The sequence below is a fragment of the Capsella rubella genome, unplaced genomic scaffold (genome assembly GCF_000375325.1).
Source record: "Capsella rubella cultivar Monte Gargano unplaced genomic scaffold, Caprub1_0 scaffold_4, whole genome shotgun sequence".
Lineage (NCBI taxonomy): Eukaryota > Viridiplantae > Streptophyta > Magnoliopsida > Brassicales > Brassicaceae > Capsella > Capsella rubella.
The window spans coordinates 7100723-7122216 of record NW_006238920.1 but is presented as its reverse complement, the minus strand read 5'-3'; the positions used below and the strand labels follow the sequence as shown (position 1 = coordinate 7122216).

At 36.8% G+C, this 21494-nt stretch overlaps 6 protein-coding genes and 1 long non-coding RNA gene across 13 annotated transcripts; 4 read left to right on the top strand and 3 right to left on the bottom strand.

The window, feature by feature from the left end:
• Positions 1-516: 516 nt before the first annotated feature.
• On the top strand, positions 517-2819 carry LOC17890096 (probable inactive L-type lectin-domain containing receptor kinase III.1). Its single transcript, XM_006295559.2, has one exon. The coding sequence runs from the start codon at positions 524-526 to the stop codon at positions 2423-2425; it is 1902 nt and encodes a 633-aa protein (XP_006295621.2). The 5' UTR covers positions 517-523; the 3' UTR covers positions 2426-2819.
• On the bottom strand, positions 2579-7457 carry LOC17888168 (serine/arginine repetitive matrix protein 1). Of its 3 annotated transcripts, none has more exons than XM_023784159.1 (12): positions 7341-7457; positions 7092-7181; positions 6754-6876; positions 6381-6548; positions 6239-6289; positions 5989-6101; positions 5577-5624; positions 5439-5495; positions 4165-5292; positions 3902-4039; positions 3017-3797; positions 2579-2818 (listed from the first exon to the last, which is right to left on the bottom strand). In XM_023784159.1, exons 1-11 carry the CDS (start codon positions 7359-7361, stop codon positions 3218-3220), a joined length of 2517 nt encoding a protein of 838 aa, XP_023639927.1. In that variant the 5' UTR covers positions 7362-7457; the 3' UTR covers positions 2579-2818; positions 3017-3217. The 3 variants fall into 3 exon arrangements, with proteins under 3 accessions (XP_023639927.1, XP_006293680.1, XP_023639928.1); XM_006293618.2 differs by having other exon boundaries at positions 4165-5295; positions 7341-7456; XM_023784160.1 differs by lacking the exons at positions 6381-6548; positions 6754-6876; positions 7092-7181; positions 7341-7457 and having other exon boundaries at positions 4165-5295; positions 5989-6152.
• Positions 7458-10960: 3503 nt separating this feature from the next.
• LOC17889903 (pumilio homolog 2) lies at positions 10961-15515 on the top strand. 3 transcript variants are annotated; one of them, XM_023783734.1, is made up of 10 exons: positions 10961-11196; positions 11306-11929; positions 12119-13389; positions 13483-13624; positions 13715-13822; positions 13927-14139; positions 14224-14334; positions 14406-14600; positions 14683-14857; positions 15041-15515. In XM_023783734.1, the coding sequence occupies exons 2-10, from the start codon at positions 11312-11314 to the stop codon at positions 15085-15087; spliced, it is 2880 nt and encodes a 959-aa protein (XP_023639502.1). In that variant the 5' UTR covers positions 10961-11196; positions 11306-11311; the 3' UTR covers positions 15088-15515. The 3 variants fall into 3 exon arrangements, with proteins under 3 accessions (XP_023639502.1, XP_023639500.1, XP_023639501.1); XM_023783732.1 differs by having other exon boundaries at positions 12089-13389; XM_023783733.1 differs by having other exon boundaries at positions 10961-11204; positions 12089-13389.
• A 62-nt stretch (positions 15516-15577) lies between these two features.
• Positions 15578-16318, bottom strand: LOC17890172. Its single transcript, XM_006295048.2, has 2 exons — positions 15931-16318; positions 15578-15829 (listed from the first exon to the last, which is right to left on the bottom strand). The coding sequence occupies exons 1-2, from the start codon at positions 16258-16260 to the stop codon at positions 15647-15649; spliced, it is 513 nt and encodes a 170-aa protein (XP_006295110.1). The 5' UTR covers positions 16261-16318; the 3' UTR covers positions 15578-15646.
• An 846-nt stretch (positions 16319-17164) lies between these two features.
• LOC17889558 (tropinone reductase homolog At2g29290) lies at positions 17165-18350 on the top strand. Its single transcript, XM_006294726.2, has 5 exons — positions 17165-17256; positions 17358-17565; positions 17652-17871; positions 17962-18068; positions 18159-18350. Exons 1-5 carry the CDS (start codon positions 17165-17167, stop codon positions 18348-18350), a joined length of 819 nt encoding a protein of 272 aa, XP_006294788.1.
• A 544-nt stretch (positions 18351-18894) lies between these two features.
• On the top strand, positions 18895-20244 carry LOC17890317 (tropinone reductase homolog At2g29170). Of its 3 annotated transcripts, XM_006294649.2 has the most exons (5): positions 18895-18986; positions 19146-19353; positions 19448-19664; positions 19751-19857; positions 19961-20244. In XM_006294649.2, exons 1-5 carry the CDS (start codon positions 18895-18897, stop codon positions 20150-20152), a joined length of 816 nt encoding a protein of 271 aa, XP_006294711.2. In that variant the 3' UTR covers positions 20153-20244. The 3 variants fall into 3 exon arrangements, with proteins under 3 accessions (XP_006294711.2, XP_023640176.1, XP_023640177.1); XM_023784408.1 differs by lacking the exon at positions 19751-19857 and having other exon boundaries at positions 19977-20244; XM_023784409.1 differs by lacking the exon at positions 19751-19857 and having other exon boundaries at positions 19961-20049.
• Positions 20245-20689: 445 nt separating this feature from the next.
• LOC17889536 lies at positions 20690-21052 on the bottom strand. Its single transcript, XR_002834461.1, has 2 exons — positions 20993-21052; positions 20690-20911 (listed from the first exon to the last, which is right to left on the bottom strand). It is a non-coding gene; the product is annotated as an uncharacterized LOC17889536 (long non-coding RNA).
• Positions 21053-21494: the final 442 nt, after the last annotated feature.

Genomic DNA, 21494 nt, shown 5'->3' with positions numbered 1-21494 from the left:
AATAGTCAAGTCTTCTTTTTCTTCGTTTACAAATTGAATTTTTAAAAACAAATTTGATAACGTATTCCTGTATAATATATAGAAATATAATATATAGAATTAGGTTAATTTCTAATCTGAATATCTAAAGTTCATTATATAACACTTCAAGGAATGTTCATCCTTTATTATACCAAGTCCAACGCCTTCGTATTGTTTATAGGATTTTTTAAACATTTTTAAATTGTAAATGTAAAAAAAATCATGTTAGTGTTGGAAATATTTAAATTAATAGAGGAATTTTGGAGAAAATTCTTTATCAAGAGAAAAATAAATTGGAGGAAATTTCAGTGAAAATTTCAAGTATATTAATCAAATATATATGCTTAGCAATTTATAGAAAGTCAAATACTCAACTCAAGTTTGTATAACTTCTGAGTATAAACAAAATGGTTGGAATATGTAACGGTCAGAGATTTTTTGAAGCTATAAAAAGGATTAGCTAGCATTGATATAAGTAACACCAAACTCTAAAACCCCATTAATGATGATTACCCACAAATATATAGCTCTCACAACAATCTTCCTATTATATATAGTTTCTTGTGTTTCAAGTCAGCGAGGAAGCAACTTTCTTAACCATGGCTTCCTCGAGGCTAATCTCCTCAAGTTCGGCTCCTCTAAGGTTTACCCGAGCGGCCTCTTGGAGTTGACGAACGCTTCGATGAGGCAAATAGGTCAAGCTTTTCATGGCTTTCCCATACCCTTGTCAAACTCTAACTCTACGAATACGGTTTCTTTCTCTACAAGTTTCGTCTTTGCCATCACTCAAGGACCCGGTGCACCAGGCCATGGATTAGCTTTCGTCATTTCACCCTCGATGGACTTCAGCGGGGCTTTCCCGAGTAATTATCTGGGCCTCTTCAACACTTCTAACAACGGAAACTCCTTGAATCGCATTCTCGCAATTGAATTTGACACCGTGCAGGCCGTTGAGTTGAACGATATTGATGATAATCATGTTGGTATCGATCTAAATGGAGTGATCTCCATTGAGTCTGCACCGGCTGCATATTTTGATGACCGAGAGGCCAAGAATATAAGCTTGAGGTTGGCGAGTGGGAAACCGATAAGAGTCTGGATCGAATACAACGCAACTGAGATTATGCTCAATGTCACATTGGCTCCTCAAGATCGTCCCAAACCAAGTTCACCTCTTCTCTCGAGAAAAATGAATCTTTCAGGGATTTTCTCCCAAGACCATCACGTTGGATTCTCTGCGGCCACAGGAACTGTATCGAGCTCACATTTGATTCTAGGTTGGAGCTTCAATATCGAGGGGGAAGCATTAGACTTTGATATCACAAAGCTTCCTTCTCTTCCAGACCCACCGCCTCCATCGTCTCCGTCCGCAAATCCTCCAGCTTCAGTCAAAAAAGATTCGAACAACACGAAGCTGATCGTTATCTGCGTTGCATCAGCAACAGTTGCAATCATGATCCTGGTTCTCCTAGGGTTTTGGTTATTCCGTAGAAAGCAAATATTCTTTACTGGAGGTGCGCGTAAATTCTCCCACCAGACGATTTCAAGCGCAACGGGAGGTTTCGATAGTTCTAAGCTCTTGGGAGAAAGAAACTCTGGGAGTTTCTACAAAGGGCAGCTTGCTCCCACAGAGATAATCGCTGTAAAAAGAATTAAGTGTACCACAAGGCATCAAAAGACAACCTTAATAGCAGAGATAGAGGCATTCTCCAAGATAAAACAAAAAAACCTTGTAAATCTACATGGTTACTGCAGCAAAGGAAACGAGATGTATCTTGTTTACGAGTATGTCTCCAATGGAAGTCTAGACCGGTTCTTGTTCAGCAACGACCGACCAGTTCTCACCTGGTCAGATCGGTTTTGTATCATAAAGGGGATTGCGTCAGCGCTTCAACACCTTCACGGCGAAGGTCAAAAGCCCTTAATCCACGGAAACGTCAAGGCCAGCAACGTACTCTTAGACGAAGAGCTAAACTCTCGACTAGGAGACTATGGACAAGGAAGCAGAGACAGGTCCACGGGACACATGGCACCAGAACTAGTCAACACGGGAAAGGCTACACGGGACACAGATGTGTTTGAGTTTGGAGTGTTGATGATGGAGATTGTCTGTGGAAGGAAAGCCATAGAGCCCACAAAACCTCCTGAAGAGATCAGTTTAGTGAACTGGGTACTTCAAGGGTTCAAGAAGGGAGATCTGTTACAAAGATGCGACTCAAGAATTAATCGAGAACATTTGGTGGCTCGGGAAGTGTTACTGGTTCTCAAAACAGGACTTCTCTGTGCAAACCAATCTCCTCAGGTTAGGCCGATGATGAAGCAGGTGTTTCGGTTTCTCGATGGTACAGAACAGCTCCCTCATGATGACTACCTCTTCTATGGAGTCTTACAAAACGACTCATAAAGTGGTCATGAAACCCAGTTGTTACTGAAGCGTTTGCATTTTCGTAGTGTGAATAAAGATTGGACCAAGACTGGATAAGCATGATATTAATCTTTAAACTGTACCATACTGTAATATATTTTGCTTCCAATAAATGTTATTGTGATTAAAAAGGAAAGAAAGAAGAAAAATTGCAATTGCACAAGTTACAGATATCTCAAGCATAACACAGAAGATTGTTAACCCAAATGCAACCATCAGTATATACAAACAGCAAAATAGAGTTCACAAAAGTCTGTCCCACGAATCTGATTTTAGGAAAGGCACTTCACCTGACTGGGTCTAGGCACATATGAGAGGATCCGTTATATAGCCACTTTCTTAACCAAGTCTTGTAGTTGACACTATACTCATCTATAAACAAATCCCAGAGTATAACCAAGTTTCAGTATAAAATGACATTTCATTTATCAGACATAGGTACCACAAGCAACCGCAAAAGTTGGTCCGATCATATTCATGAGCATTCTTCTATCAACTCTCAATACAATGATTCCCAGACAATTACAATACCAGATTCATAAATGTCTACTCAATGCAAGAAACTGTTACCAGAAAATGAGCCATGAATGTCTGCATAAAGTCTGCACTCAAGAATAGCAGAGTAATTGTCACTTGTCCAATTTTGCTGCCACCAACAAACAGATCACATAAGAAAGTTTGGAACACGTAAGGAAAAACACCACATTAAAGATAAATCTAGCATGGCATTGCATCTTAAAAAAGCTGTTGAAATAAAGCTGGATAAAGGTTTTAGTGGCTGATGCCCTTCTTTGCTTTCAGTGACTCAAGTGCTTTGTTTCGCAACTCAATCTCAAGCCTCTTTGGATCTGACTCCTCCCGATTTTTATTCTTACGATAGGTCTCAGCTTCATCGCCCTCTGAAGTATCTGAATGCTCTTGATTCTTATGTTTTAGCTTCCCACCACGACGTTCTTCCCTTTTACGACGTCTCTCCTCTCGCTTGCGTTTCTTCTCCTCCTTTCTCGTTTTCTTCTCTTCCTTCCTCCTTCTTTTGGCCTCCTTCCTATCTTCCAGGTCAGAATCAGAACTGCCCTTATCATCTGAGGATCTTTCTTCTCTTGCAGACCTTTTATCCTTTCTTCTCTTTATATCCTTAGTTCGATGTCTGCTATTTTCCCTAGAGTCAGAGGAAAGATTTGCATCCAAGTCACTGTTATCCTCTTTCTCACCCTGCTCACTGTCTTTCACTTTATTAGAATGAGCCTGACTCTTTTCTTCAGAATTTCCTACTCTAAGTGATTCCTTAGGCGAAACTGGGGACATCTGCGAACCATGGGGTCTACTGGAGCGCCTCTCTGGTAACTTATCACTGTTAAGGAGTTTAATAGGCCAACGTTTATCAACCTTTAAATCTAAAGTCAAAAGAAAATTATATCTAAAGTCAAAAGAAAATCATAAAGAAAGAAAACACACCTCTTTCTCTCTTGCTCCTTCACAGGTTCTACACGCCTAACTTCTGGCACCTTTTCGAGTAATGGTTTCCTCTTATCAATATCAGGCGACTGCACTGCAGTTCTTTTTGATAGCTTGGAATTCTGAGTCCTGTCCTCTCTGTACACAATGCAAAAGCAGAAGATGGTCAAGGATTTAATACCTACTGATAGTAACTTAAAACATCTTATTTTCAAAGACATTGACACAAATCAAATGATAAATGGGAGTCATGAAGAGCACACCTATCTCGCTCTTCAGATGGATGTCTAGGAGATCTTCTGTCCCTCGGTTGTCTTCTTCCACTTGGAGAAGGGGATCTACGGCGAGCAGGAGGTGAGAGCGACCTAGAAGGAGATCTGCTTGAGGATGGAGACCGTCTCCTACGTCTGTCATCAGGTGATCGTGAAACAGACGGCAATCTTCGACTTCGTCGGGTGACAGGTGTTGGTGACCTGCGCCGAGGAGAGCGCGCTTTCAGATGAGATGAAGGAGAAGATCTACCATGGGCTCTAACAGGTGATATAGATCCACCCTGCTTGACATATGAAGGGGATTTTCCTTCACCGCGTCCAGCTGGTGACAGGGAGCCTCGCTCTTTGGCAGGAGTCAGTGAACTACGTCTTCTAACAGGTGGAGATGGTAACTTATTTTTCCCACCGGGTGGGGACAGTGAACTGGGTGATGGTGAATCCAGGTGGTTGGCTGGATGAGAACCTCCAATCCTCATTGGCGAAGGTAATCCTGCACGCCTAGGAGGTGGTGAAGGCAACCTTTGGCCAACGGGTGGTGAAGGCAATCTTGCCGCAGTAGGCCCTCTGCGCCTAGCAACCGGTGATAAAGACCTCTCTTGTGAGTCGGACCTTCCCCGCTTAGCCAGTGGTGACCGTGACCTGTTGCGTCTATAGAGTGGAGATGGAGACCTGTGTCTTCTAGCTGGCGGTGAAGGAGACCTACGCCTTCTAAAGGGAACTGGAGATCGACGACGTCTAGCAGGCGGTGACGGTGACCTACGTGATCTAGCAGGCGGCGAAGGGGACCTGCGTGACCTAGCAGGCGGAGACGGGGATCTGCGTCGCCTAGCGGGTGGTGATGGTGACCTGCGACGCCTAGCTGGTGGTGATGGTGACCTGCGCCGCCTAAAGGGTGATGGCGACCGACGACGCCTTAAAGGGGGTGGGGTAGGTCGCCTGTAACGTCTAATAGGTGACCGAGACCTGCTTCCGTAAGGAGAATGTATCCTACGTCGCCGAGGAGACCGAGACCTGCGCAAGGAACGTGATCTGGATCTACGCCTTGAATTCGACAATCTTCGCTTCCTGGGTGAGATAGAGGCATCTGATGACCGAGATAAGCTCCTGGATTTTCGTTCACTGCTGTAAAAGTAGATCAGGCAGTCAGCCATTAGCAAAAACCTCACTATGACTTGCAAGAAATAGTAGATACAGAATTGACAAGTTAGACATCACAGGCTACAATTTATTTGGATTAAGAAAAACAATTATGGAAGGCAGCATACCCAGAATAACTTCTAGAGCCTGAATTTGTTTTGCTGATAGACCTAGAACGTGGCCCTCTGCAAAGCAAAGCAACCAATCAATATATGCTCACATATATAAGAAATTGGTATCAGAGAACAAAATTATTGAGAAGTTACCTAAGGGGTGAGCGGGATGCTTCTCTGTGACGTGGAGAAAACAGATCCCTGCATCAAGGAGGCAATATCAATACCCCCTCACATCATAATCTTAGTTGTAAAAAGATATCTAGAGAACCAGCATATCATATGCAAAGGCAATGCAATGCCCCAGTAGCATAACAAAACAGCCATTGATAGAAGTAGTTGAAAAAACTGTGACGGCGAGTATTTAACAGAAATGATCCAAGTACAACACATGGATGGACTCGATCAAGAATTATCACACATTCTCAGACTCCATGTATACAACATGATAAAGAACACAAGAGCATACAGTTATTACCAGAGGTCAGAGGTTCTCTATCTAGTCAAGTTTCATTAATAATTTACAAGAGAGATAATGAAAACATAGGTATCAAGAGAATTCTACCTTCTCGTTTCTTTTACACCATTCTTCTCGTCAGCCCTTCTCACATCCTCTGGAAGATCTCTTGAAGGATTTTTCTCCATCCCATTTTTCACCTTGAGTTCAACGCTGCTGTCCTACAGTAGTTTGAGGTAAAGCACATGAACCCTAATAATTGCAGAAGCTATCTGAATAACATAAAAAGAACAGGCGAATGTTAAAACAAAGAGCATCTATAAAGACTGAAACTCTAGCATGAATAAGTTAGTCTTACTATTTTCCTCATTGTATCATGCTCGCTATTTGCTTTTTGCATTGCTGCTTCCTGTCACAAAAGTAAAATAATCATGAGACATTAGGATAGAGAAAAGCCATTCATCATCAATCTTAACTTCTACATGACTTCCCAAGAATACCTGTTTCTTCTTTGTATCAGCTTCTCGGGCATCTAAAAACTGCTGTGGAACACCACTTGAATTACCCTGTGCACTTAGAAGAAGTGTCCAGAGTTCTTTCATGAACTTGCCAGTATTTTTCTCCATGAACCCAGTTAGCGATATCTGAATCTCCTTACCGTTCACTACCTACATTAGGAACACGATTCAATTTACATAATAGTCCAACAAAAAAATCCGACAGTAACGACAAAGCTCACTTGATAAAACTAGATCAGTAGATCACCCCCTCTTTTATCACATGTAACATCAACCAACAACACTGAAGACATATCCAATCAATTTTTCAACATGACAAATGAATAGGAAAAGAAAACGCCGAGAGTTAAGCTACCTTCCCATCAAGAAGACCATAAATAAAGTTGATCAGAACTTCATCTTCAAAACCAAGAAGCTCAGTGACTCTAGTCGCAATCCAAGGTTTCATAACATCCATCTTCACTTTGGTCACATCCACCTAAACACCAACCCAAGCATAGGAACAGTCAGTAGCCACAATTAAATCAAATGATAACACTATTAAAGCCCTCCAAAACTACATAACACAATAATGTGAATCTCAACAAAGTGATTCAATAAGCTACGAATTCACACACAAAACAGTTCGATTACAGAATCCACAAATCCTTCAAAATTGGAAGAGCACACAAAGAACATGGGAAACAAACTGACCAGATTCTCCAACTCCGGAGCAAATTTCTGACTTTTCATCAATTTGGCTTGCTTGTTAGAAAACCGAGTATCCTGCTCCGCAGAAGTACCCTAAAAAAAACAAACCCAAATCAGAAAACGTAATCCAAACCCATCTTCTCAGACATACCATGGAGAAGAATCAAATCAAAGCCATGGGAAAAGTAAGCTTAAGATCTGGATCTAAAAGCTGATTATATCAATCACAGTATACAAGATCGGAGAACTAACCCGGAAGAATCCGCCGGACATGTTTAAGGGTTTGGGGGAAGCAAGATCGAAGAAGCTTGAGAGAGATTTTGTGCTTTTTGTGTTAGATGTGAAACAAAAGATTTTGAAGAGATTTTACGAGCCCTAGCTATATGAGATGAGAATGAGAGATACTTAATTTTATTTTTCCATTGGTACCCTCAAGTTCTTATGAAAATCACTTTTATTACCACAAGTATGTAACTAATGGGCCATAAGCGTCATAATTTATACACTAACCTATTGGGTTTTTTTAATGGGCATATTAGTACCATTTAGCCCAAAACATCATCTTTAGTAGAGAAGCTTATGATTTCTTGAAATGAGGTGAAGTACCATGGTTGGAGTTTCTTGTAGAGAGGTAGACGATGATATGTTGTTTATGTAGTTTGGTGGAGGAGACTTTGATGATTTGGTGAGTTAAACAACAAGAATATTATAGTGGCTAGAGATGTGTTGGTGATGACTTCGACGAAGATTGATCTCACTGTCGTCGCCATCATCAAAATTATAGGTTTTGTAGCACTTTTATACGGGACATTTGCCAAATCTTTGTTAGTAAAGTGAAAAAAAAAAATCAATCTTGTCCTAGGTTTTTTTCGAGTTTGTTTTGTTTTTTTAGAGTCATAAACAAGTGGTTTCTACAAAAATCAACACATACTAGATTTTAACCCGCGGTACACCGGAGCCGATATTATAAACAGTATTTTTTTTATTAATTTTGTTTGATATATAAGAGTGTATTACTATATTTTGATTATTAATTTTTTGATTTAACCCGTAAAATATTGTATGATAATTTATCTTTTATATAATCGTAATTTGATCATCTTAATTAAATAAGTATAATATTTAAAATAATGAAATGATGTTGACATAACATTTTTCGTTTAAATAATATAGTTTCATATAAAAATATTTTGTTAGTTATACTATAGTATACAACCCGTAAAAACATCTATAATCATAATTATGTAATTTATAACTTGTTCCATCATATGACTCGTGCTACACAATTACCAATAGTATTTTAATACATACATTTAATGTATCAATTAATATACGTTTGTTTTCAAAAATTCATATTTCAACATCTGCGGAAAGAAATTTGTATTATTATGATACATATGTTATATGTAAGAATATAAAATTTAAAAATAAATTAGATCATTTAAAGATATTTAAGAAATTTTCAGTTTATTAGGGAGATATTTTAGGAAATTTTGTTAAATGTAATAAATAATAATTTCCAATTTTGTAATTTTATTATGATTTAATTACAAAATTTACTCTAAACTTTTGTTATTTAATTAAATGGCCATGGTTTAATTATGTAAATATTACAAAATAAAAGGGTAGAACACAAAAAATACTTCAAAAATGTTAATATAGATGTTATATGTAAGAATATAAAATTTAAAAATAATTTAGATCATTTAAAGATATTTAAGAAATTTTCAGTTTTTTAGGGAGATATTTTAGGAAATTTTGTTAAATGTAATAAATACTAATTTCCAATTTTGTAATTTTATTATGATTTAATTACAAAATTTACTCTAAACTTTTGTTATTTAATTAAATGGCCATGGTTTAGTTATGTAAATATTACAAAATAAAAGGGTAGAACACAAAAGGTACTTAAAAAATGTTAATATAGATTTGAATTATGACATTAAAAAATTGAGGCGATGTCTCATTGGTTTATCAGATTCGTCAATGGATTGAAATGAAAATGTTCTAATGTAAGTAACTAATTATCATAAATTCATGATTTAGATGCAATGTCATCTCCTAATTTACATTCCCTACATATTAAACTAAATATCATATTGTACATTTTTAATAAAAACTACGGTTTTAGCTACAAGTGGAAATCTTCGTTATACACACATAAGTCGGTTCTCGGGATGTAAAATATGTTGCTCTCATGAAGAAATTACAAGCCATCTTTTCCTTGAATGCACTTATGCTAAAGTTGTTTGGTGTAGTTCAGGCATTTCAAATGCAATTTTTTACGATTCAACAGTTTCTGGAAACTAAGATGTATAAATTTTCAAATGCAATATGTCTACCTGGTTTTTCTTCATTTAAAAAATCTTCTCTTTTGGATTCTTTGACTTTTTGGATATCTCATAATAAATTTGTCTTTCAACAAAATAATATTATGTAGAGAAAATGTAATAAGAAAAGCTCCTTCTACTGCTAAATAGTGGTATGATCAGGAGGGAAGTCCCACTGGAATGTTTCAGAATACTTTAATCTCTAATATGCCTCAAGAAGCTCTTCACTGGAAAACACCATATTCTGGATGGGTTAAATGCAGTTATGATGGTACTTTTGTTTGGGATCGATCATCAAAAGTTGGTTGGATAATTCGAAATGATAGAGGGAGTTTCTTAGCGGCAGGTCAAGCTCAAGGAAAGCAAACAAGTTGTTCTTTAGAAAGTGAAGGGCATGCTCTTCTTTTCTCGATGAAATATTGTAGGAATAAAGGTTATACAAATGTTTGCTTTAAAGGTGACAACAAAGAAATAGTGGATATTCTAAATGGTCATAAGCTTAACTTCGCTGCTTACAATTGGATAAGGAGGTTCATGAAAATTCATAGACTATTGTTTTGCTTGGGCTCAAAGAGAGTGCAACAAACTTGCAGATGTCTTCCCCAAACATATGATTCCTAATAATGCTCTTTATTTTTCTTATGATTTTATTCCTCTTGTAATCACAAATGATGTTCATTCGAATTTCTCCCCTTATCTAATATAATTCGAGTTTGATGCATAAAAGTTACGGTTTCATTTCTTTGATTAAATGTATTGACCAATATTTTCAATATATTTTTATATATAATTTATTTGTTTTCTATATGCGTGTCAAAACTTAAACGGCACGTAATTAACAACGGAGGGATTAAGATCAATATAAGTGTCGTTATACTTTACTATTTTTTTGATTAAATGTACAAGCCAATAATATAATGAAAAATTAAATAAAGAGGAAACATAAAATTTATTTATTTTCTATATGCGTATCAAAACTTAAACGGCACGTAATTATTAACGGGAGGATTAACAAAAACTTTTGTGTTTTAAGCTAATCTATCCTTTTTGATAACCAGAAAATCTCAAAACTTAAACGGCACGTCATATTTGATTTAAGAACATTTCTTAAAAAAATTAGAAACTTTTCATAAACCTAAAACTTATGACACTTCAAGAAAATTTCCAAAACTTGCAATATTCTTGGGAAAAAAGCAGAGTTACACAAAATTAAGGTAGTTTTTTTACTAATTTTGAACCTAAAAATCTAGTCACCTAGACTTTGAAGTGTTGTGTACTTTGTAAAGGCTTTTGCTCTAAGACCCAAACTGAAACATAAAGACAAAACTCAAAAGGATCTTAAAACAACAGTTTCAACGAGAAAAATAAGGTTTGTAGTTATCTTCCAAATTCTCATTTTTTTAAATTAATTAGTTAAATGCGTTTTTCATTCGCTAAGTCAAACCAACCCTAAATATCAATTCGCCGTAACTTTAATTTCTTTGTTAAAAATCATAAAAGAGGAACAAAAACCCTAAGGTTCTTGCATCGCCGCCGGATTTTTCCGTCAACACTATAAAAACCACTTTTTTTTCCCCCAATTCAGCTACTATTTTTTTTTCTCTCTCAAAATCTAAAGTCTTTGTGATTAGGGTTCTTTATTTTAAAACAAACAGTAACATGAAAAATCAAATCATTGATACAATCTCTGGAATGGATTTGAGTATCGCTTGATAAAGTTTTGATCTTTGCGTTTAGTTTCTAAAACAGAGAATTTTGGAGATTGTATATATTGAGAGGTATAAAGGTTTGATCTTTATGTATTTTTTTGTTCTTTTAATCTTGGAAGCGTTTTGTATATATGAGTAAAATCTGATATATTGATTTTGGGTTTTTTTTGTTATATAGGTGATAATGATACCGGAACTGGGGAGAAGACCGATGCATAGAGGTAACGAGGATTTGTCTTTTGGGGATGATTATGAGAAAGAGATTGGCTTATTGCTTGGTGAGCAGCAGAGACGCCAAGAAGAAGCTGATGAGATTGAGAAAGAGCTTAACTTGTATAGAAGTGGCTCTGCACCACCGACTGTGGATGGCTCTGTTAACGCTGCTGGAGGGCTTTTTAACGGCGGAGGTAGGGGTCCTTTTATGGAGTTTGGTGGAGGTAATAAGGGTAATGGGTTTGGTGGTGATGATGATGAGTTAAGGAAAGATCCGGCTTACTTGTCTTATTACTATGCTAATATGAAGTTGAATCCGAGGTTGCCACCGCCTTTGATGTCTAGGGAGGATTTGAGGGTTGCTCAGAGGCTTAAAGGGAGTAGCAACGTGTTAGGTGGTGTTGGGGATAGGAGAAATGTGAATGAGAGTAGATCTTTGTTCTCTATGCCACCTGGTTTTGATCAGATGAATGAGTTTGAGGCTGAGAAAACTAATGCTTCTTCTTCTGAGTGGGATGCTAATGGATTGATTGGTTTGCCGGGTTTGGGGCTTGGAGGCAAGCAGAAGAGTTTTGCTGATATCTTTCAGGTTTGTAATACTTTACTCTTCATCTTTGATGCTTGCCCTTTTTTCCTTGTCATCTTGTCTGATGTTTGCCCTTTCCCCCTTAATGGATGTATAGTGTTCATTCAAAATCATTATTGTATGTGTATATTTCCCCTGCTTATTTAGATTGCTTTTGTGCAGCCTGATATGGGGCATCCTGTCTCACAACAGCCTTCACGTCCAGCTAGTCGTAATGCCTTTGATGAAAATGTGGACTCCACGAATAATCAGTCTCCATCTGCTTCACAAGGCATTGGTGCGCCACCTCCATACAGTTATGCAGCTGTTCTGGGTTCTTCTTTGTCTAGAAATGGAACTCCAGATCCACAGGCTGTTGCTAGAGTGCCTAGTCCCTGCCTTACTCCTATTGGGAGTGGAAGAGTGAGTTCAAATGACAAGAGGAACACAAGTAACCAAAGCCCGTTCAACGGTGTTACATCCGGTCTCAATGAGTCTTCTGATCTTGTCAATGCTTTATCTGGCATGAACCTGTCAGGCAGTGGCGGGTTAGATGATCGTGGTCAGGCTGAGCAGGATGTTGAAAAGGTCAGGAACTATATGTTTGGATTTCAAGGTGGGCATAACGAAGTCAGTCAACATGTTTTCCCAAACAAATCTGATCAAGCACAGAAGGCAACTGGTTCTTTAAGGAACTTACATATGAGAGGGTCGCAAGGATCTGCCTATAATGGAGGTGGATTAGCTAATCCTTACCAGCATCTTGATAGCCCAAACTATTGTCTGAACAATTACGCATTAAATCCAGCTGTAGCTTCTGTGATGGCTAACCAACTTGGGAACAGTAACTTTTCTCCAATGTATGATAATTATTCTGCTGCATCTGCTTTGGGATTTTCTGGAATGGACTCCAGACTTCATGGAGGAGGTTTTGAATCACGTAATCTTGGCAGATCCAATAGAATGATGGGAGGAGGAGGTCTTCAGTCACATATGGCAGATCCAATGTATCATCAGTACGGGAGGTACTCTGAGAATGTTGATGCGCTTGATCTTCTTAATGATCCTGCAATGGACAGGAGCTTTATGGGTAATTCATACATGAATATGCTTGAACTCCAGAGGGCCTATCTCGGAGCTCAGAAATCACAATATGGTGTTCCTTACAAATCTGGGAGCCCTAACAGCCATAGCTATTATGGGAGTCCAACATTTGGGTCTAACATGTCATATCCTGGTAGCCCATTGGCTCATCATGCTATGCAAAATTCTCTTATGTCACCTTGTAGCCCTATGAGACGAGGTGAAGTTAATATGCGCTATCCCTCTGCAACAAGAAACTACTCTGGAGGGGTTATGGGTTCTTGGCACATGGATGCTAGTTTGGATGAAGGCTTTGGATCTTCATTGCTTGAAGAGTTTAAAAGTAACAAAACAAGAGGGTTTGAACTTTCTGAAATAGCTGGACATGTTGTGGAGTTCAGGTATTTCCTGGACTGTATTTTCCCTTTTTTTTGCGTCTATATTTGTCCTAATCTAACACTTATTTGGGGGATTTTTGTCAATTTGGCGATCAGTGCGGATCAATATGGGAGCCGGTTTATTCAGCAGAAACTCGAGACAGCAACAACTGATGAGAAAAACATGGTTTATGAGGAGATCATGCCACAAGCTCTCGCCCTGATGACAGATGTTTTTGGAAACTATGTGATTCAGAAGGTAGATTTATTTAGTCTTCATCTTTTGTTTAATTTGGAGTTAAGATATTGTAACATAAGTTAGTACTGACTTTTGATTATCTTCCTACAGTTCTTTGAGCATGGACTACCGCCACAGAGGAGAGAATTGGCGGATAAACTCTTTGACAATGTTTTGCCTCTTAGCTTACAGATGTATGGTTGTCGTGTTATCCAGAAGGTAAAGTCTAGTTCTCACCGGTTTTACTGATCTCTATAAGTCTATATTTGCTTTTCAATAACAGTTATGAGTTTCATAAGTTTTTCTGTTTTTTTCCTTTTTAGGCAATTGAGGTGGTTGATCTAGACCAGAAAATCAAAATGGTGAAAGAACTAGATGGACATGTAATGCGATGTGTACGGGATCAGAATGGGAACCATGTTGTTCAAAAGTGCATCGAATGTGTGCCTGAAGAAAACATAGAATTCATTATTTCCACTTTCTTTGGCAATGTTGTGACCCTCTCCACTCACCCATATGGGTGCCGTGTTATTCAGGTTCTTGCTCTTAGTAATAAAGAGAAATTACACATTTGTTGATTGTATGCTTCCAAGTAAAACTCTTCTCGTCTTATGTTGCAGAGGGTATTGGAACACTGTCATGAACCTGATACACAGAGTAAGGTTATGGAAGAAATCATGACCACTGTTAGTATGCTGGCTCAAGATCAGTATGGAAACTATGTTATTCAGGTTTGTGAAAAATATAAATTACTTGGTATTTTATTCAGTTTGCTCAAAACTAATACTGGTTTTGTTTACAGCATGTATTGGAGCACGGAAAGCCTGATGAGCGTACTGTAATAATCAAGGAATTAGCGGGAAAGATTGTTCAGATGAGCCAGCAGAAGTTTGCTTCGAATGTCGTTGAGAAATGTTTGACTTTTGGAGGTCCAGAGCAACGGGAATTGCTGGTGAATGAGATGCTTGGCACAACTGATGAAAACGAGCCTCTTCAGGTTTGTCAAACACATACTTTCAGATGATTGTTGGTGTACAGAAAGGTATTAGCTCATAATCTTCTTCATGTTTTGTATATAGGCGATGATGAAAGATCAGTTTGCCAACTATGTAGTGCAAAAAGTTTTAGAGACATGTGATGACCAACAACGTGAGCTGATACTTACTCGTATTAAAGTGCATCTCAATGCTCTAAAGAAATACACTTATGGAAAGCACATTGTTGCTCGTGTTGAAAAACTCGTTGCTGCTGGAGGTATGTATAATAGGTTCTTTGGGTCCAAAGTTTCGACCTTTATCTGCTACAAGCCTACCAAATTGTCGTTACTGCATTAATTTCTATATTTTTACTTTCTTGTTGAAGAGAAAGTGAGACACAACAAGCATTTCTGTGGGCTATTAACTGTCTCTATGTGCTTTTTTCTTTTCTTATATGCAGAGAGGAGAATGGCTTTGCAGTCCCTAACCCAGCCTCAGATGGTGTGAGGCCGCTAATGTTGTACAGCTTAACTAGGGTGGATGGCTCTGCCATTGCGTTTTAAGAATTAGGTAAGATCTAAACCGAAAATAATCTGCGGGAAAATTGTGAAGGAGAGTTTTGTTTTCTCTGCAAAATCTGTAAAATTGTGTAGCTGCTTACGGTTTTCTATACATAGAACCAAACATCCCACTTTAGGCTGATGAGTGAGAGAGAGAGAGAGAGAGAGGCAATGCAGAGAATGGTGTAAAGATGGGTTGAGGATTTTAGAGTTTCCTTCACACAAAAGAATGGCCGTTTCATTGCCAAATGTGTAGAAGTGAGAATATGTTCATGTTTTAGGACAATCCCAGTTTTTAGAGTTTTCTCCATCTATGTAATTTGTTTCATCAAAACTCCTGTTTCCTATTTCACGATAAACTCGTTTGTTTCTGTATTTTTGCAAACTTGCTGTTTATATCGATCATGTTGCTTGGTACACAAGACATATCATAAATGCGACAATCACAGAGCAACCTCACAAACAAAATCAATATTGGTCTCTCTAATAGCAATGGAACAAAATCATTAAAGATCAATGTCAATGTCAATGTCATCATCTTCAATCTTCTGACCAAAACCTCTTGGTCCAGCTCTGGCTCTCATAGCCTTCTTCTTCCCACCTTTCTTAGACCTCTTTGCTGCCTCCTCTTTCTCAAACTTCTCGCTCTCCTTCTTCCCAAGAAACTCAGTCACCCCAATGTACACAACCTGCCACAGGATCTCAAAACCGGTTTAGAAACTCGCAAACCGGATGCTAATTTTGATCCGACAAGTTATAGATAAGATTGGTTTTTGTGGATAAAACTTACACCAATGGTGAGAACAGTGAGAACAAGAAATGCAACAAAGAGAAGTACTTGTATAATCAAAGCAACACCATCTGGATCACCACTTGAAACAATTGCTTCAGAAGAAGAAGAATCAGAAGAAACGATCTCTTTAGATATTTCCTCTGGAGTTGCAGAGACTCTCCATAGTTGTGTTTTCTTTTCCTGGTGAAGACGAAGAACCTTAGAAGGCAAGATCTTTCTTCTTGAAACAGACCAAGAGAGTGGATTTAAATGGTGGGTTTTAACTGGATTTTGAAATCTTGGTCTGAAATTTGAAAGAGCTAGAGATGGTGTTGTTGTCCCTGACATGGTTCGTCCACTCCGAGATTCTCTATCTCTTCAGATTCTGGCTGGACATATCCCAGTTTTAGTGTTTTCTTTACATCCAACGGTTCATGTCTTCTTGAGATTGTGAGATTATAAATGGGCGGAGTAAGGCCCAATAATCTATTTCGTGGGTCTTATCTTTCCATCAGTCTCGAAGCCTAAAACCTGTGCTATATAGTGTTTGATTAAACTACGTCCTTTTCTACAACTATTTTCATAGCTATATAAATTAATATTTTATCTCATTATAAAAATGTACTACGAAAAAAACTGATTTGGAAATCAATTTAAAACAAGATTTTGATGCAAAAAAAAATGATTCGTGGGATGTTATTAAAAAAATACTTTTTAGTTATTGATAATCAAATTTGTATAGTAGTATAAAAAATATATATAAAGAAGGAAAATTAAATAATTAAACTCTCTATAATAGTTTATTAATTAAAGTCTCTGCAGCAACAGTAAAACGTTTTCCAGCCAAAAATTTTAAACAACCAAAATATCTACAGCTACTAAAATCATAGTCGTTGTCAATCGGACTTTAACAATGCTCACTATTGTATTTTGTGAAACGTTACAAAGATATCTTAATAATGTTCGTTTTAAATGGTTATGGTTTTTCATTGAACATAAAAAGTCCTTATAATAATAGTATGATTGTCACTTAACATAGAAGTCACTATCCTAATGTGGAAATTGTCAATTATACTGTGGAAGTTTCATTTAAAAGAAAAAAAAAAAAAATATCATTATCAAAAATGTGGAAAGAGATGAAAGGTTTCCAAAGTTAGAAACAATCACGTAATTTTCTCATGATCTAATTTCAAAACTAGTCTTGGTTATATATATATACGTGACCTTCATTGAAGAAATATGATATCCAAAAATGGCTAAGACAGAACAAAACATGAGTGGCAAATCTAGATGGAGTCTTGGAGGCATGACAGCTCTTGTCACTGGTGGCTCTAAAGGCATTGGGTCAGTCCTCGTTTTCATATATTTCTATAATCGGTTGCATATCATGATATTTAAATACGAAGAACTTTACTATTGTATATGTTTCTGTGTGTCATGAATAGGGAAGCTGTGGTGGAGGAACTGTCTATGATGGGAGCAAGAGTCCACACATGTGCCAGAGACGAAACTCAGTTACAAGAACGCTTACGTGAGTGGCAAGCAAAAGGGTTTCAGGTCACCACTTCTGTCTGCAACGTTTCTTTACGTGATCAACGAGAGAAACTCATGGAGACCGTTTCCACTCTCTTCCAAGGAAAACTCAATATCATTGTAAGTATACATATATATATGCTTATTGAGATCTACAAGAACCAAATCATGTAATGTGTTTATTGTGTCTATACATATATATATAGGTCAACAACGCTGGTACGTTCATAGTCAAGCCGACCACAGAGTATACAGCAGAAGAATATTCGTTTATAATGGCCACAAATCTCGAGTCAGCTTTCCATCTCTCGCAGCTCGCGCACCCTTTGTTGAAAGCATCTGGTTCAGGGAGCATCGTGCTCATGTCGTCCACTGCTGGAGTTGTACATATCAATAATGTTGGATCCATTTATGGAGCAACCAAAGGTACGCTATATACAAGAACATCCGTAAAATAATATATTCCCTTTGTATTGTGACATTTTACATATATAAGTGTATATAAACTCATTTCAGGAGCCATGAATCAACTAGCTAGAAACTTAGCTTGCGAATGGGCGAGCGACAACATAAGGACTAACGCTGTTTGCCCATGGTTCATCACAACTCCTTTAACTTATGATGTAAAGGCCAAAATAAAACTTTCTCCTTTGGTCAATGTAAAAATGAAAATATTACTTTATGATACTAACTAAACTGTGAAAATGTCTTAGTGTCTCAATGACGAAGAGTTTAAAAAAGAAGCCGCGAAGAGGACAGCGATAGGACGTATTGGAGAGGCAAATGAAGTCTCACCGCTTGTGGCGTTTCTTTGTCTTCCTGCATCTTCTTACATTACAGGCCAATCCATCTGCGTTGATGGAGGTGTCACTATCAATGGTTTCTCCTTCAAGCCTGTGCCTTAAAACACATATATAAAATCATATTCAATAAATAAAACTATGTACGGGTTATTATGGGTCTGTCTTCTTGGTATTCTTGAAGTTTAAAAAAAATAAAAATAATTATGCATATGGTTGTTGTAAGCCAAGGTCCAAATATTCTGAAATGTGTTTATCCAAAATTTCGAAAAAAAAAAAAATCTTTAACGTTATATAGTGTTCATACATTTTAACGTTTAAAGTTTTCCACATAAAAAGTCTTATAAAAGTGTGAAACTTTTTATACGATAGTCAATAACGAAACAAAGTCATCATTCTAATACAAATTGTCAAAATTGTGTAAGATTTTGCACTGATGACAGGAAATTCGCATGATTATAATGTGAAAGTTTCATTTAAAAAAAAAAAACAAAAAACAAAATTCATTATCACAATGGGGAAAGAGATGAAGAAACTGATACCACAAAAACTCAAAACAATCACGTAATTTCTCATGGCCCATCTTCACAATCACAACTCGTCTTGGTTATATATGTGGCCTTTATTGAAGAAACTGATACCACCAAAAATGGCTAAGACAGAGGAAAACTTGAGAGACAAAACTAGATGGAGCCTTGGAGGCATGACCGCTCTCGTCACAGGTGGCTCGAAAGGCCTCGGGTCAGTTCCAATTCCTCACTCTTCACATAGTATCCTATTATCCCAATATCTAAAGTGGAATTATAAATATGGTTTTTGATTATATTTCAATGTTTAAACCCTGAAAAGAGTAAATCTTGATGATGTGAAACTCATTCCCCATGTGTATTATATAAATAGGGAAGCTGTGGTGGAGGAACTCGCCATGTTGGGAGCAAGGGTTCACACATGTGCAAGAGACGAAACTCAGCTTGAAGAACGCTTACGTGAATGGCAAGCAAAAGGGTTTCATGTCACCACTTCTGTCTGCGACGTTTCATCTCATGACCAACGAGAGAAACTCATGGAAACCGTTTCCTCTCTCTTCCAAGGAAAACTCAACATCCTTGTACGTTTTTGTTTTACAGCAGGATCAATAAGATTTTGAGCAAGATCAAGTGATTTTGTTGTGTATTATTGTGCTTGGTTTGGTCTATATATAGGTAAGCAACGTGGGAACTTGTATAACAAAGCCGACCACAGAGTATACAGCACATGATTACTCATTTCAGATGGCTACAAATCTCGAGTCAACTTTTCATCTCTCACAGCTTGCACATCCTTTGTTGAAAGCCTCTGGTTCAGGGAGCATTGTACTCATGTCCTCTGCTTCAGGGGTTGTGCATATCAATGTTGGTTCCATCTATGGAGCAACTAAAGGTATATATATACATACTTAAACTTTTAATTATCTTCTACGTTATGAGAGTAACAAAAACATCATAAATCTACATTGTTTAAATTAGGAGCAATGAATCAGCTAGGAAGAAACTTAGCATGCGAGTGGGCAAGTGACAACATTAGGGTTAACTCTGTCTGTCCATGGTTCATAGCAACTCCTTTAGCTGACAATGTAACGCAACAAATCAGAAATAAATGCAAATATCAGATATTTCTTTATACTATTGATATGAAAATAAGAAAAATAATAAGTTATGTTAAAATCTCTTACTCAGTTTCTCAATGATGAAGACTTGAAAGAAGAAGTGGAGAAGAAAACACCAATGGGACGAGTTGGTAAAGCAAACGAAGTCTCATCGCTTGTGGCATTTCTTTGTTTTCCGGCAGCTTCTTATATAACTGGTCAAACCATTTGTGTTGATGGAGGTTTCACTATTAATGGTTTCTCTTACAAGCCTCAGGGCTAAACCGTTTGTTTTCGTTTGATGATTCCTAAAGTTTTCTGAGTTTTTCTTTATCAGTTCTTTCGATATATCAAACTATAGTTGAGTTATGTAAGATTATGATACATTTGGTGTTATTTAAAGTTTTGATATATAGTTTTTTTTTTTTTTTTTCATTCAGAGTTTCAAATAGTCAAGTCAATCTCTATGAATGTTTTTGACTATATATAAAAACTTTAAATGATATCCTTTAAACATTTCCATGTGTTTATGTTTTGATGTCTTATTAAACATTTCCATGTGTTTATGTTTTGATGTCTTATTTACCATTATGGTGAAGAAGAACCTCTATTGTTCTGTGTGTTTACAAATTTATGATGAATTGGGAATTTTGAATGTTATGAAAATATATAATTGGATCAAATCGATTTACCAAGGTTGCTTGTAACACCTTCTATAGCATTTCATTTGAATCGATCGGGATTAATTATATCAGATAACATTTTTCATATTCTCAAAACATTAAAAATGTATTGCATAAAAAAAGATTTTGCTTGATGATAATTTATAAGATATAGAAAGAGAACAAAGATAACATTCAAACACTACAATTATAAACGCAAAGACAAACCAATTTGTCTTCGCCTGTTCGGATGCATTGGCCAGTTCCATTCAATTTTGTCAGGCACATAGCAGCACAATTGCCAATACCACAGTCAATTTCATGTAAAATTTCATTATCACATGATGTTCGTACTCCTTGAGTCTCTATTACCATCACTCCTACAAAGATTTATATTTAAGAACATAAGGCATACATTTGTTTAATTATAGATTATAGAGAAATAATAATACAATACAAACCTGTAATAAGGATGATGAAGACAGCAAAAACAGTGAATTTAGTCATTTTTTCAATATCAGAAGCTTTTAAATTATATGAATAGTGATATCAAATCACACACACACACACATATATATAGATCCTTATTCAATAAAAGCTCTTAGGATATAAAATTATTAGTTATTGAATGATGAATTTTGGTAGCTAGTTTATTTTAAAATATCTATTCAACTATATCTCATCTAAATATAAACTCTTTCCAAAAAAATAATAATTAAAAACATTAACATATACAGTTAGAATTAGTAACTGAATAAAAATAAAATAAAGATAAATTATGTGTCTTATTATTAGAGATTAAGTAATAAATAAATTATTAGATGGAAAATGATAACATTCAATAATAATATATGTAGAAAGTGTAACCTACATATCCTGATATGTTTCAAGGATTGATCTTGGATGATCCCATTATTAATTATCTTCTTCTTCTCTAATATTTTTTTTTCATCTAGCTCATGT

Excerpts from the sequence above, each read along its gene's own strand:
- LOC17890317 (XM_006294649.2), top strand. The coding sequence starts at position 18,895 with ATGGCTAAGACAGAGGAAAACTTGAGAGACAAAACTAGATGGAGCCTT. Across the intron at positions 18,987-19,145 it reads GGTGGCTCGAAAGGCCTCGG|GGAAGCTGTGGTGGAGGAAC; the intron begins GTCAGTTCCAAT and ends TTATATAAATAG. Across the intron at positions 19,665-19,750 it reads CATCTATGGAGCAACTAAAG|GAGCAATGAATCAGCTAGGA; the intron begins GTATATATATAC and ends TGTTTAAATTAG.
- LOC17889558 (XM_006294726.2), top strand. The coding sequence starts at position 17,165 with ATGGCTAAGACAGAACAAAACATGAGTGGCAAATCTAGATGGAGTCTT. Across the intron at positions 17,257-17,357 it reads GGTGGCTCTAAAGGCATTGG|GGAAGCTGTGGTGGAGGAAC; the intron begins GTCAGTCCTCGT and ends TGTCATGAATAG. Across the intron at positions 17,872-17,961 it reads CATTTATGGAGCAACCAAAG|GAGCCATGAATCAACTAGCT; the intron begins GTACGCTATATA and ends AACTCATTTCAG.
- LOC17890172 (XM_006295048.2), bottom strand. The coding sequence starts at position 16,260 with ATGTCAGGGACAACAACACCATCTCTAGCTCTTTCAAATTTCAGACCA. Across the intron at positions 15,830-15,930 it reads TCACTGTTCTCACCATTGGT|GTTGTGTACATTGGGGTGAC; the intron begins GTAAGTTTTATC and ends ATCCTGTGGCAG.
- LOC17890096 (XM_006295559.2), top strand. The coding sequence starts at position 524 with ATGATGATTACCCACAAATATATAGCTCTCACAACAATCTTCCTATTA.
- LOC17888168 (XM_006293618.2), bottom strand. The coding sequence starts at position 7,361 with ATGTCCGGCGGATTCTTCCGG. Across the intron at positions 6,102-6,238 it reads ATGATACAATGAGGAAAATA|GACAGCAGCGTTGAACTCAA; the intron begins GTAAGACTAACT and ends AAACTACTGTAG. Across the intron at positions 5,496-5,576 it reads GCATCCCGCTCACCCCTTAG|AGGGCCACGTTCTAGGTCTA; the intron begins GTAACTTCTCAA and ends TTTGCTTTGCAG.
- LOC17889903 (XM_023783732.1), top strand. The coding sequence starts at position 11,312 with ATGATACCGGAACTGGGGAGAAGACCGATGCATAGAGGTAACGAGGAT. Across the intron at positions 13,823-13,926 it reads GTTGTCGTGTTATCCAGAAG|GCAATTGAGGTGGTTGATCT; the intron begins GTAAAGTCTAGT and ends TTTCCTTTTTAG. Across the intron at positions 14,601-14,682 it reads ATGAAAACGAGCCTCTTCAG|GCGATGATGAAAGATCAGTT; the intron begins GTTTGTCAAACA and ends TTTTGTATATAG.